General features: G+C 39.5%; 2 protein-coding genes across 2 annotated transcripts in view; one reads left to right on the forward strand and one right to left on the reverse strand.

The window, feature by feature from the left end:
• Positions 1–14: 14 nt before the first annotated feature.
• Positions 15–13248, reverse strand: LOC309706124 (activin receptor type-1B-like). Its single transcript, XM_082532379.1, has 9 exons — positions 13047–13248; positions 10475–10720; positions 9709–9960; positions 9370–9600; positions 9024–9191; positions 7225–7381; positions 6976–7100; positions 3407–3537; positions 15–2300 (listed from the first exon to the last, which is right to left on the reverse strand). The coding sequence occupies exons 1-9, from the start codon at positions 13111–13113 to the stop codon at positions 2175–2177; spliced, it is 1503 nt and encodes a 500-aa protein (XP_082388505.1). The 5' UTR covers positions 13114–13248; the 3' UTR covers positions 15–2174.
• Positions 12847–13308, forward strand: part of arhgef25b (Rho guanine nucleotide exchange factor (GEF) 25b) — a 40147-nt gene continuing 39685 nt past the window's right edge. Inside the window, exon 1 of the mRNA XM_082532374.1 lies at positions 12847–13033. The gene's annotated coding sequence lies outside the window, so the exon portion shown is untranslated. The remainder of the gene's footprint in view (positions 13034–13308) is intronic.

Consider the following 13308-nt stretch of genomic DNA (forward strand, 5'->3'; position numbering starts at 1 on the left):
AATAGGACACCACATAGGAAAATGACTGAATTTATTACATTTGTGTTGAATGTTACATGATAATTGTCCTGGAGGATTTTTTTTAAGTAGAATAATTTCAATAACATAAACAGAGTTTTACAACATGTAATATAATACCTATATATATATATATTTTTTTTTTTTGTTATTTGTTTTGTTTTGACTCTCACTCCAGCGTTCCTTCAAAGGGATACAGACACCGAAGTATTAAAAACACTGAACGCAATATTCACTTTTAAGTTGTAAGGCAAACAAAGAAAGTATAAATATGCTTCACATTCAGTAGAGCTCCCCGGTCTTTTTAAAAAAAAACAACACAGGTTGGAAAAAAAATGTGAGCTAACACGAAGGCATTTCAGCAGTATTTAGTTTCAACACTTCTTTCTCCCAGAGATTAAAGAAAAGCAAAATTATCTTTACAATTTTCAGTCAGAAAGGTAGGTCATCTGACTGGCATGATTTGTGTAAACATTCTCGTTTTCAGTGGCGTGATTTTAAACACTGGAGGCCGTGGCCGGAGATGATTCTGAGAAAAGGTTGGTGTTAATGCAGCGAGGTCAGTAGTAGTGCACAATTGGTCTGTCAGACTTCACATGAATACATGCAAACAGTACCTGCAGAATCTGCATACAGCTCAAGACAGAAAGTGCACATTTTTCCTGAATACATAAAAAAAAATGCAGTGATTTCTGACAATGTTAAGAGTGAAGTGATATACATAAGGCAAAATATGCACATTAAGGAGGTATAGCATGATGGGGGTACGGGGGCACAGAAAGAAATATGAATTTAACTTATACTGCTTGGCAGTAATAAAGTACTATAAGCAGGTCACCTGACAACTACAATGATGTTACTTCACAGGTCACAAAGTAATTTGGTAAATATTTGTCTTTACAAAAAAACAAAAAAAGGCTAAAAAAGTCATCTAAAAACACACTCAGACCTAAACTGAAGTATCACCTTAAAAGGCTAGTGTATGTGCAGTGCAGTAAATATACTTGATCAGGAGGAAAGTGCCCTGGGGGGAAAAAAAAACCTCTGACATGCTGTAAGAGTATAAAATATGAGCTTAAACATGGATTCTGGACTGCACTCAAGGGGCAGTGTAATATCTGAATGTTGTGTATACAAGCTTATCTGAGGTTATGCATTCATAACAGGAGACTATGATACTAACATACAACACATGGATCTGCATGCATCTTGTATTTTACGTGAGTGGTCTGAAGCTAATGAAGATCAAAGTCAGCAGTAGCTGCTGCCCTTCATCCTAGTGATGTTTAATAATTCCTAAATATGTACTTTTCTAAATGTGAACAGACTAAAATCAGGTGAATTATTTGTGCTAAAGGATTTCTAAGCAATGCAATATGTCAGGAATCAGGAAATGTAAATATTACTCACAGCTTATCTGTTCCTATTAGCAATCATTTCAATCTCATAACAAACTCACAAAGGAGTCCCCCACAGTCTTTTTTCTATTTGTTTCTGCACTGTGTTCAGACTCTGAGAGAATGAAACAGTAAAAACTGTGCAGGCCTCATTTCTCCTGGGCTGAAGGGTACCAGGAGTCCTGATCTCTATGACACTGGTATCAATAAAATCTTCCTTTGAATGCTGCAGGTATGGCAGGAATTAACCTACACAGATAGCCCACAAGCTCCCGCACAGTGTTCAATTACTGATATAACAGAATCAGTATAAATGAGTTAATGCTCTTCTGCTAAGACAAAACAAGCAAATGCTGTTTACTAACTAATAATTACTGTCAACACACTTTGAAACAATAAAACACCAGCAACTGATTTTTAAAATGTAACTTGGTTAAGTACATGTGCTGTTAATGACTGCATACACAAGAAATTCAGGAAACTGTTAGTGCAGCGTACAGGGTGAGGAAAGAGGGCGAGGTTTGGCAGCGGGAGCTAAGGATGAGACAGGGAAGGTGTTCCTGTATGTTTTGGCTGGGTAAAGCGAGGTAGGGTTTGTCAGAAATAAAGTGGTTTCAAACCTGACAGAAGTGTCTGTGCGGTAAAATTTTACAAAGTGCCACTCTTCATTGTGCCATCTCTTTAGAAGGCCCGACCCCTTCCTCTCAGTCTGGATGGAGGGGCCGGGTCCTCTTCAGTGCTCTGCTGTCTCACACATGCTCAGATTTTAATGTCCTCCTGAATGCTGAGCTGGGACAGCGTCTTTTTTATGCGCAAGGCCGTCAGGCGTGCAGCTCCGTTAGCATACCAGCACTCCCTCATGATTTTACCCATGATCCGCAAGGCCTGATAAGCACAAGGAAAACACCAGTAAGGCTTAAGAGCTTGTATTGCAATATAAATAATGGTGGTGATGACACAAAGTAGTTCAGACACTCTATGAACAGCATTTGAGTGCTACTTTATACTGAAGAATACAAGTATCAGATTACCCTAATTCATTCACATAAAACACTAATAAGAATCAAAACAATGTAGAAAAGCAGTTTTAATAATAACCCGGTTTATTTCATTCTGGGTCTTATTTTTGTAGTTTGGGCTATCAGATTCAGCATGAATGCAGATCACCAATGATCTGTACACATTACGGAAAAGGCAACACGGAAATATATATAACAAACTGAAACAAAAACATAAGATCATTGTGAAAAATATCATTTAAACTTAAAAAGTTTTCATGATTGGCTTAAAAAAAAATCTCAACAAATGTGGATTTTTTGGGAACTGTGATCAAGATTTGCAATGTATGCAAACAAAAATACCAGAGTGCCTCCACACGTTCTGCTTAGCCATGCAAACCCATGCCACGAAGCCCCTAATGCACAGTTTTTCTGCTGAAGAGCTCTTGGTGACCCTGCTCTGTAACTCTACATGGTCTGCCACTCTGCGGCTGAGCTGCTGTAGTTCCTAAATGCATCCACTTTGCTATGATACCACTTACAGCTGATTTCATGAATTGACTGTTAGCATCCTGTTACAGTACCACACTGGAATTTAGTGAGCTCTCTTTACCTCTTTCACAAATGTGTGTATTTAAAGATAAAGAGGTGTGGCCTCAGTCTAACAAACTAAAGTAATCATTGCTCTCTGGTGGGGGAAACTATGCTTTATCACGCTACACATGGAGCTGCACAGAAATTACTAAAAGACTCACAAACTAGTGAATCTTGGAAATGAATGAACTCTATTATGTGTTGTCCTAGCTGTAACAAAGCCAACAGTGTAGTTCAGAAACACCACAAGCAAAGAACCTAAGTGGAGGTTACACTGTTAGTTTAAGATGATGAATGCAATGTTATAATTAGAAATATAAATAAAGGCCCAAACTGCAAAAGTAAGATCTTTCTGATGTAAGTGCAGATTTTAGTTCGATTTGAACTTAATTTTCATACCTCGTAATTCTGCCACCAATTTGGAATATTGGGTCGAAGCTTTTGGTCACACACCACTTTTCTCATCTCCTCTATGGACGGGTCAGACGGTACCAGATCATAGTAGGGCAGCTGGTATTCTTGATGGATACCTGATAACACAGAATAGTGTGAGGTCAGATCAGTGCCGTCTCTTATGGAACGCCAGGACTGCCATAATGAATTAATTAAATACACCATTAAATAATTAATTAAATGTGGCAATAATTAATTAAAATTGGAATTAATTAAATAAATAGTTATGACACATGTAATTAATTAATTATTGACACATTTAATTAATTATTTATGTATTTCACATTTTAATTAATTATTGACACATTTAATTAATTAATTATTGACACATTTAATTAATTATTTATGTATTTCACATTTTAATTAATTATTGACACATTTCATTAATTATTGACACATTTAATTAATTATTTAATGATATATTTATTTATTTCATTTTGGCAGTCCTGACGCCTGGCTCTCATCATGAAATAATTTTATCTGTCAGCCTCACCCATCAAACTCAGGGGGCGGGGTTAACGCTGATCGAGTCAAAACCATTGCTTTGGCCTGGTGGCCATTGTTTCTAGCACACAACAACCGGCATGTGGAAGTTAACAGAACTGAGCTTTGAAAAACCCTGTTTGTGTGTTACCAAATACCGTTTTAATATTTTTTTAGCCGAGAATGTAGTGGTTTAATCTTCATGTGTCTGGTCGGTTTGTCAAGATACAGCCTCTTTGCAAAAGTGCTTCGATGATTTCGGAGATGTCTGCCCAGTCTCACGGCAAAGCGTGGGATAGACCCGCTCGCCTCGCAAGCAATCCCACCGACAAAGCGCAGGCCCCGGTACACAGCTGTAGTAACCCCCGCTGACTTCTTTTACTGAGGTTATATTTATCGGTGTTTTATTTCCTGATGTTCTTATGTGTCCTACGTGTTTCAGTCGCCAATTCTGAATTATAACTAACATTAAAAACATGTTTAAGGAGGAGAGAGAGCAAATAAATCTGTTTAACATCTGATCTTTGGGTTTTTGTTCAGTAATCAGCGTGACCTGTGTATAAACACATAAAAGAGATAACGTTGGTGTTTCTGTCATGTAGTAACTGCTGGCTTTAACTGTACAAAGGTTGTTCGACACTGTGAAACACATACAGACTTCATGATGTTCGGCTAATATTTTTATTGTGAATATTAATCATGCTGACCTCGCTCTGTACACCACGCAGCGAGGTCAGCATATCCACGATATCCTCAGCTCCACGAGTTAACACAAAGTTTCCCAGCTGACTATCTAACTGCCAACTATTCCAGAGACGTGAAAATATACAGCATAAAGAAAAGTGTAAGAGACTCAGCAGCAGATTAGAATAACAGTTATACATTTAATAAATCACCAAATGAATCCAAGAACCGAGCAAACCTGTTCCGACAATTTGAATTTGTATTCCCTCAGCTGCAGACTCGCTGCTGTTTAAATGTTTGAAAAGGAAGATTAGATATAAACAAACGTCAAACATAGACTCAGTCTGCCTTCACATTTGATATGAGGCCAGCACGTATAGTGGCCTCAGCAGGCTATTACTGAAATACACGTGCTATATCATAAACTATGATATAAACAGGGAGGTCCTATTAACATGTTTAGTTTTAAAGGACACCTTCCTGCCTTTAGTCTCATTCATGAGCAGTATTAGTTTTCTTCTAACATCCAGAAGTCTGCACGATGTGTTTCATAGTTTGTAACAAGCCTTTGACAGGTAAACATAACATGACCGAAAAAGCAAAAAAAAAGCAAAAAAAAAGAGAGAGAGTGTTGACATAAGAAGAGAAAATTCTCTCAATTATGGAGACAGACAAATGGTTCATTTATGTTTGATGTGTGTTTATTCCTCCCTAAATATCGTCGGTGAAGTTTGCCATGCACGTCAGATTTTCCTGCGCATTTTTATACCTCTGCCAACAGAGAGAGAAAAAAAATCACATTCTAACAGACAGCTGGTGCTTAGAATACAGTTGAATAACTATTAAAAAACAGATGATATTTAGATGATAGTTCAGTCTAACACATGTGCCAGTGAACCATTAAACGTCTGTGAAACTATGCAGTTATGAAACGTAACTTTAACCTCAGCCAAACCGATTTGCTCAGTTGTAAATAAAACAGCGAAGTAAACGTGACCCGACAGACAGAACCTGAGTGAATGGAGTCCAGCGTTTAACCACTGAGAGCTAAAACTCAGCTGAGGTTTGAAAGCTGTGTGCCGGTGATTGGACATCAGCCGCTGATGAAGCTGGTTCGCCTATAAAGTGCTCTGTAAGGAAACGAGCTCCAGCAGCTCTGCGCTCGGGGAAAACACTATATTTACTTATCTTGTGCAGAAAAATGCGCTGACATTGCGTTATATCGAGCACCGGCTGCCCAGTTAAATTGTGACTATCACCAGGTAACGTAGGCGTGTTTCTTGAATTAGCAGCAGGTGTTAAACAGCTGACAGATGAGGAGGAGGATGCATGCAGGTAAACTGAGGGTCTGTTGAGCTGATCGCTGGTTTCGTGAGAAAAATGTCAGCTCGTTCTTTATGTTACAGAAGCACAGAGACACAAGACCAGGGGGAAAGAGACGATCGTTCGGTGAAAATGAGAATCTGCGAATGCAACATGTGGAACACGGAGAGTGGAATATGTAAACAAACCGGTTAACGTAACCCCCTCGGTGCACTCTGCATGCTAACTGTTAGCAGAGCTAGTGAAATCTCTGAAAACATCTGAGCACTTTTGCAAACATGTTCTATGTTGACAACCTGACCAGACATACGTCGCGACATTCGCGGCTAAAACACTGTTAAAAGTGTAGCTGGTGACAGAAAAACGGGGTATTTTAAAACTACACCACCACCGTTGCTGCCTGTGATTTGATCTGCATTCTGGGATAACTGGCTGCCCCAAGTCAACACAAGCAATCGATTTTCTAGGATCGACCTGTTTTGACTTACTTTGCACGGCAACCAATCAAATGTTAGAGAAGCTGCATGGGCAGCGTTAACCCCGCCCCCTGAGTTTGATGGGTGAGGCTGACAGATAAAATTATTTCATGACGAGAGCCAGGCGTCAGGACTGCCAAAATGAAATAAATAAATATATCATTAAATAATTAATTAAATGTGTCAATAATTAATGAAATGTGTCAATAATTAATTAAAATGTGAAATACATAAATAATTAATTAAATGTGTCAATAATTAATTAATTAAATGTGTCAATAATTAATTAAAATGTGAAATACATAAATAATTAATTAAATGTGTCAATAATTAATTAATTACATGTGTCATAACTATTTATTTAATTAATTAATTCCAATTTTAATTAATTATTGACACATTTCATTAATTATTTAATGGTGTATTTAATTAATTCATTATGGCAGTCCTGGCGTTCCATAGTCTCTGGCATATCCAACGAGAGGAAAAAAATAACAACAACAAACAAGGCAGTTCAAGTATCCGAAGAGAAAACAAAGAGAGTCCAACCTCCACTGTTACAGCGGCGTGCAATTTCCCAGTAGACCAGGCCTAAAGCGTAGATGTCAGCACATTTGAATGATTCGAAGTGTCTTGTGTTTATGGTCTCATCGAGAACCTCTGGGGCCATGTACCTGGGGAACATAAACACAGTCCTGGTTTGTGCTGGCGTAAAGGATAAAGGGATATTCTGGGAAAGATGTCAGAAGATATCTGTGAGAAACGATGGTCAGCGTTAAGTCAGCAGATGAGAAAGACCTGTTGGTTCCCACTCTCTGATTGGGCGCGATGTCGATCGTATCCGTGGCAGAGTCGTGACGGACAGCCAAGCCCAGGTCGGCAATGGCACAGGTGCAGTTCTTCTTCACCAGGATGTTCTTGGACTTCAAGTCTCTATGGGAGATGCCTGGCTTTCCTATCATGACATGAAGGAAAACAGTCACTTGTTAATACTTTCTTCTGCATCTAATTGTTTTGTCAACATGAAAATAGAGCCTGTTCGTGCAAGTACCATTTTTTTAAACTTTCATTTACTACAAGTTAGAATTACTCCTCCACTTTTGCAACAATTTATGATCAAGCAGACTCAACAGAGAAAAATGTTCAAAGATAAGTATAGGTGAGACCAAGCCTTAAAAAAAATGGAACATAAATCACTGAAAAGCAGCTGTTTTGTAACTTAACACGGCTTACACACCCATTCAACAAAAAAAACATTGTTCTTTGATTAACCAAAATATGCAAAACATTACAAAATATCACAGTCGCCTTTGTCAGTGCACAATCTCTGTGAGTAACATTTAAATATCAGGTTGTGACATAGTCTGTTGACTCAAGCCAGTTACGTCAGAGTCTTGCAAAAAACGGAAAAGTCCAGCTGTCAACGCCCGATGCCTTTTTCCTGTCTGTGGCTGGGGGAGGCAAAGTTAAAACTACTGTGGAAGTGATAAAAGGTGTTGATCAAAGCACTTTTTGATAACGCAGATATGCACAGAGTGTAAGGGAGGTGCACACAAGCAATGCTTAAATTCACTGGCTTATGAAACTGAATTACAGCATACCAGTTTAAACATAAGTCAGAAAACTGATGTTCTGAACTGCCAGTCGTTTCTACATGAATACATTTACCAGACAAATTATTAGGTACACCTTCCTAGTCCTGGGTTGGCCCTTTTACTTTCAGAACTTCCTTAATTCTTTGTGTGACAGATTCAACAAGGTGCAGTAAAACACTCCTCAGAAATGTTTGTCCATACTGATATGACAGATCACATGATCACACAGTTGCTGCACATTCATGAAATTAATCTCCTGTTTTTCTATTGTGCAATTTTGTTGAGCCAGTGTGTAATGTGGCCTCAGTTTCCTGCTTTAATGTTTGACGCGTTGTGCATTGAAAGTTGCACACATTGGCTGTAATACATGATTATTTGAATTACTTTTTCCTTCCTATTAGCTGAGAGCAGTCTGGCCATTCTCCTCGGTCCTCCAGCATCAACCAGACATTTTCTTCCAAATGTCTTGCTCACTGTATTGTTTCTCTTTTTTCACACCAACTATAGAGATGTTTGTGTGGGAAATCCCCAGCAGGTCAGCAGTTTCTGAAATACTCAGACCAGCCCATCTGACCATGCCATGTTAAAAGACTTTGAACTTCAGCATGTCTACATGCCTAAATGCATGCAGTCGAGCCATGTAATTGGCTGATTAGATATGGAGATATGGAACACCTGAACAGGTTTGCCTGGCTGGTGAGTATAAATGAGAAAGTAAACTTGACCTGCCTCTATGTTACTGCGTCATTACTGTGACTGTGGCTGTACAGGAAAGAGACTCTTTATCTAAAACAATACTATCAGGGAGGTGTCTTGATCATCTTATGACAAAGACTCCAAACACAGCCACAATACAGAAGAACAAGGAAGGCTATTTACTCAAGGCAGAAGTTTACATGTAGTACCTGAAACATACGTAAAAAACTGCATATTTACTGAAAGTGTAATCTAGGACACATAAATAGAATTAACATGATTACACAATAGAATAACAAACACTACCTTGCGTTCCAAGAATCTCCATGTGCAGATGTGCGAGGCCGTTCGCAGCTGATAGTGCCAGTTTGATCGTTTCCTCGGTAGTGACGGAGTAGCGGTTTAGGTAGTCAAACAGAGAGCCGTACTCGTGGTAATCTGACACCAACCACAGCTGAGTCCACGTCCCGTTGTCTAAGGGAGAGACATATAAATGAAGATACTCGAGAAATGATCATTTTACTTTAGGATAACTAGTTATTATACAGCACAGTGAAACAAAAATGCATAATAAGGTCTTGTAAACTGCTGAAAAGATGAACTGTGTTTCTTTGACTAAATAAATTAAATATTGCATATAACTGGGTTGCACCTTTGTTGTCAGCAGCTATAAAGCCCAAGATGTTTTCATGGCGAAGCATGATCGTCTGGTAGATTTCAGCCTCACGGAACCAGGAGCGCTCTTCCCTGGATGAGAAAATCTTCACAGCCACGTCGCCACCCCTCCAGCGTCCTCGCCACACCTCCCCGAAACGCCCCTTACCAATGATCTCCTGCAGGACGATTGTTCTGGCTACAGTCCGCTGGACAAAGAGAGGGAGACCTGCCCAGAAAAAAAAATGACAATAGAAAAAGATTACTAGATACCAGCTGATGAAGATCCACAACATGACTGTCAGGCTGCAGTTCCACCACCAAACTGCGTACTGACCAGAGCCTGAACCAGACGTGGATAGATTGCAAAGGAGATCCTCCAGGGATCTGTCTTTGGCCAGGTAGAGATGGTCACAGGACGGATCCTCCACCTCCAGCCTTTGCCTGTGGTTGTAGCCCCTCCGGTGATAATGATATATGAACGCACCCACCAACAGTAGCAGACACAGCAGGAACAGCGGCCCTGCGATCACAGCAACCAGTTCCACGAGCCTCCATGTCCCACCCGGGCCGTAGCCTCCCCCGATTTCTGATGGAGTCACAATGGAATGGAAGAAAAAGCATCACAAAAATATTGAATTAGAGTAATTGCAAATTAATCCTGTAAAGGCTCATTTTCTTTAAAATATCCAAATTATTCTGTTTTGTTTGGTAAACAGCCAAAACTTCAGTGAACTCATCCGCACAGCTGGGAAAAATATACACACTATATTTTAACTCCAAGACACCAGAATAATTAAACCTCTGTAGAGACGCATGTGAGTAAATGAGTTGCATTCATTGCAACTACAAAGTCTTTTAAGACAGTCAAGAAATACAATAAGGCTATATGCAAACAGCTGACTAGAACCTGTCCCCCTACTTCCCACAGCTTTGATTTAAATTTTACTGGTGATTCCCAATGTGGAATATTATGTGGATTTCTTTTGGAGGGATCACTGAACAGGCAGGACATTTAACACTATGTAATTTTAATTTAGCACAGCAGACTTTCACAGACATTGGTGATATAAACAGTACAGGTAACTAAATGTGAATCTCACCAGTGGGTACTCTGAGGTCAATGCTGTTGCAGTAGTCGGTGTAGCAGCACTGCGTGTATAGGTAGCCTTCTACACCGAGGCAGTAGATCGGTTTTCCAGGGGGCACGAGATCTTCCTGTGGGATACAGCCGCGGCTGTGCTGCTGTTTTCCATTGCTGAAGATGGTGGAAGCCGTGCAGGCCCCATCGGTCTCACACTGGAAGTCAGACTTCTTACACAGAGGAGTGGTGCAGTTACACCACAGAGCTGAAGAGACATAGCAAAACATTTGCAAGACCATTAGCTTGCATGAAGTCAAGCGAACTGTGACCCGCTGGCACAAAACTGTTTAAGTACTGAAGAGTTAGAGAGAATTTTACAGCTCCTATAATACACAGCAGGGGGCAGCAACAGCCTGAAGACTTACCGCTGTGTCCCAAAACCTCACACAAATATGTGAGGATTGTAGGCTGGTTTTAGCATGTCAGGAGACATTAAAACACCTCAAAGGAGGTACTGTGCCCTGTAAATAAGCACACTCTTCTCCTAAAATACATTGCATGATGGAAATGTGCTTTGAGAGGGTGGTGAGGCAGCTTCAGGAAAATCTCAGAAACATACATACTACTTTAAATCATTCAAAAAAGGTCTGTTTTTCACCTTTTTAAAGCTGCAGTTTGATTGAAAGCACATGTTACTGTGTGGTTATATTTCCTGTGAGCTTAAAGTAATGAAGATTTTGATGATTTGGTACATGTAGTACACCTGTGAAGAACTGATATTGGTATTGGTAATTTGGCATACAGCTTTACTATCTACTACAACTTATAAAGCCATAAATAAAGCCTAAATATTTTTTAAATGATCAGCTTTGCTGTTTAACATGCAGCTATTTCCCTTTTTGGCTTCTTACTGGTTTGTGGGGGGATCTGTTTAAGGCTACTTCCTGCCAAGGATGGCGAACCAAAATATACCGCATAACTAAATATCTCAATGCAAAGTGCTAAAAATATGAAGTAGAGGAAGTGTTAAAAGTGCAGTCATTGCATTAGGTGCAGGAGAGTGTTTTTTCTTTTTTTTTTTAATAACTCGCTTAGTATAATTAGGCAACCAAGAGACTGGGTTCATCTGAAATGGAGTAATGCTATTTAGGCAAGAATGGGATGTGGCATTCCAGTTATTCTCAAAGAGCTGCCAGGGAATTCTCAGTGGGAAAATGACCTTTCAACAGCCTGTGTGCCGGATGGGATTGATAAAAACAACAACAACAAGAAAGCCACACATCCAGGAGATAAAGGGGGAAATATAATGGGCTACAATGTATTTTGTAGTGCTGACTCACACGATGCCCACACATACTGGACGCAAGAAATAGAAGAACCACAGAAGAAAAAAGGAAGATAAACGCTGACTAAACATGAAACAAGACTGACATTTCAGATTTTCCAAAGCTAGAAATGTCACAATTTTAATATACATTGTTGTGTTTGAAACCACAAAGATGTCAAGCGGCACAAAGCTACCGTGTCTGACAAAAAAATTAAATAAAATAGAAATGCAAAAGCAAAGATGGCTACCTATAAAACTTTTCAAGTGGGTAAAGTAATTTACAATGGAAGCATGCTACTTTGCTTTTTTCAGTGACACAAGCCTTCATAATCAGCACAGGAATTTGGCAGGCTGAGCCACCGACTTTGTTCACTTTAATTTTCCTGTTTTCAACCACACTGAAAGCTTTCAACAAGTTAAAGAAAAAACAAGAAAAAAATGTCCGCCAAGTTTTTGGAACTATTTTCTAATGTAATAACATCAATAACTAGCATTAGTTTGCTGTCTAGAGCATTTCAATATACTAAAAACTAATAAATTAAAAATAAACTTTTGCAGAAACACAATATGTGATGGAAAATATATTATGAACATCAGACTTCATCGTGAAGCAGCATTTTCAGATGAATGCACAAAGCAGACATGCCCCATGTGACCATCTCATCTAAGGACAATTAAATGCCAGTTGGGCTATATCATATTATGATACACATCATCAATAGCGCCATATAAAGTAATTGCAAAATCGCTCCCATGATCATGATTTAATCCCTACTGTCCAGCATTACTCCAATAGGCTATAATGCACACATTACTACCTTTGTAGCTAGAAGATTAGCAGAGTTTCATCAACGCATCACTCCTACCCACGAGTAATTTCATTAAATCGATTCTGCATCAACACTTTAAGCCATTTTTTCAAAGGTGCCTGATACCTGGATGCTTTTAAAGGACGCATACAGGAACTGGTGTTTAAGGTAGCTCTCAGTATAAACAGACTGCTACCTGAGCTCCTATTTTACCTGCTGTATCAGACTCACCTAACAAACCTCGACGTGGACGAGATAACATAGATAGACAGATAACATAACATGATTTATAAACATGCAGTGAAAGGCTCCCCGTATCGACAGCAGGAGGTTTGACCTGTTTTTTTCTGGTTAATGATGGTTAGTTTAGCGCTAGCTAGCAGCTAACTTCGCGGAGCGTCGGCTCCACAGCGGTAGCGACAGTCCTCAGACAAAACAAACAGTAAGTTACTCACCCTGGCAGGCTGTGTATAGGACAGTGTGAACAACCAGGACAGCGAGTGACATCCGTAGGTCAGCCATAATCAATGCATTCCAGGTTCATCGCATTAACACGTTGTTAACCAAGGATCTGGTGAGCCGTCATGTAGACAGTGAGACAGCGCAAGTAGTGTAGAGGCTCCACCAGCAGCAGGCAGTGACACACGCAGACAGCGAGGAGGTAACATCTATCTATCTATAGATTAACTATAGATAGATGTTTAATGGAGACACGCA

This window comes from Aulonocara stuartgranti, assembly GCF_965226115.1.
Source record: "Aulonocara stuartgranti genome assembly, chromosome: 5".
NCBI classification, from domain to species: domain Eukaryota; kingdom Metazoa; phylum Chordata; class Actinopteri; order Cichliformes; family Cichlidae; genus Aulonocara; species Aulonocara stuartgranti.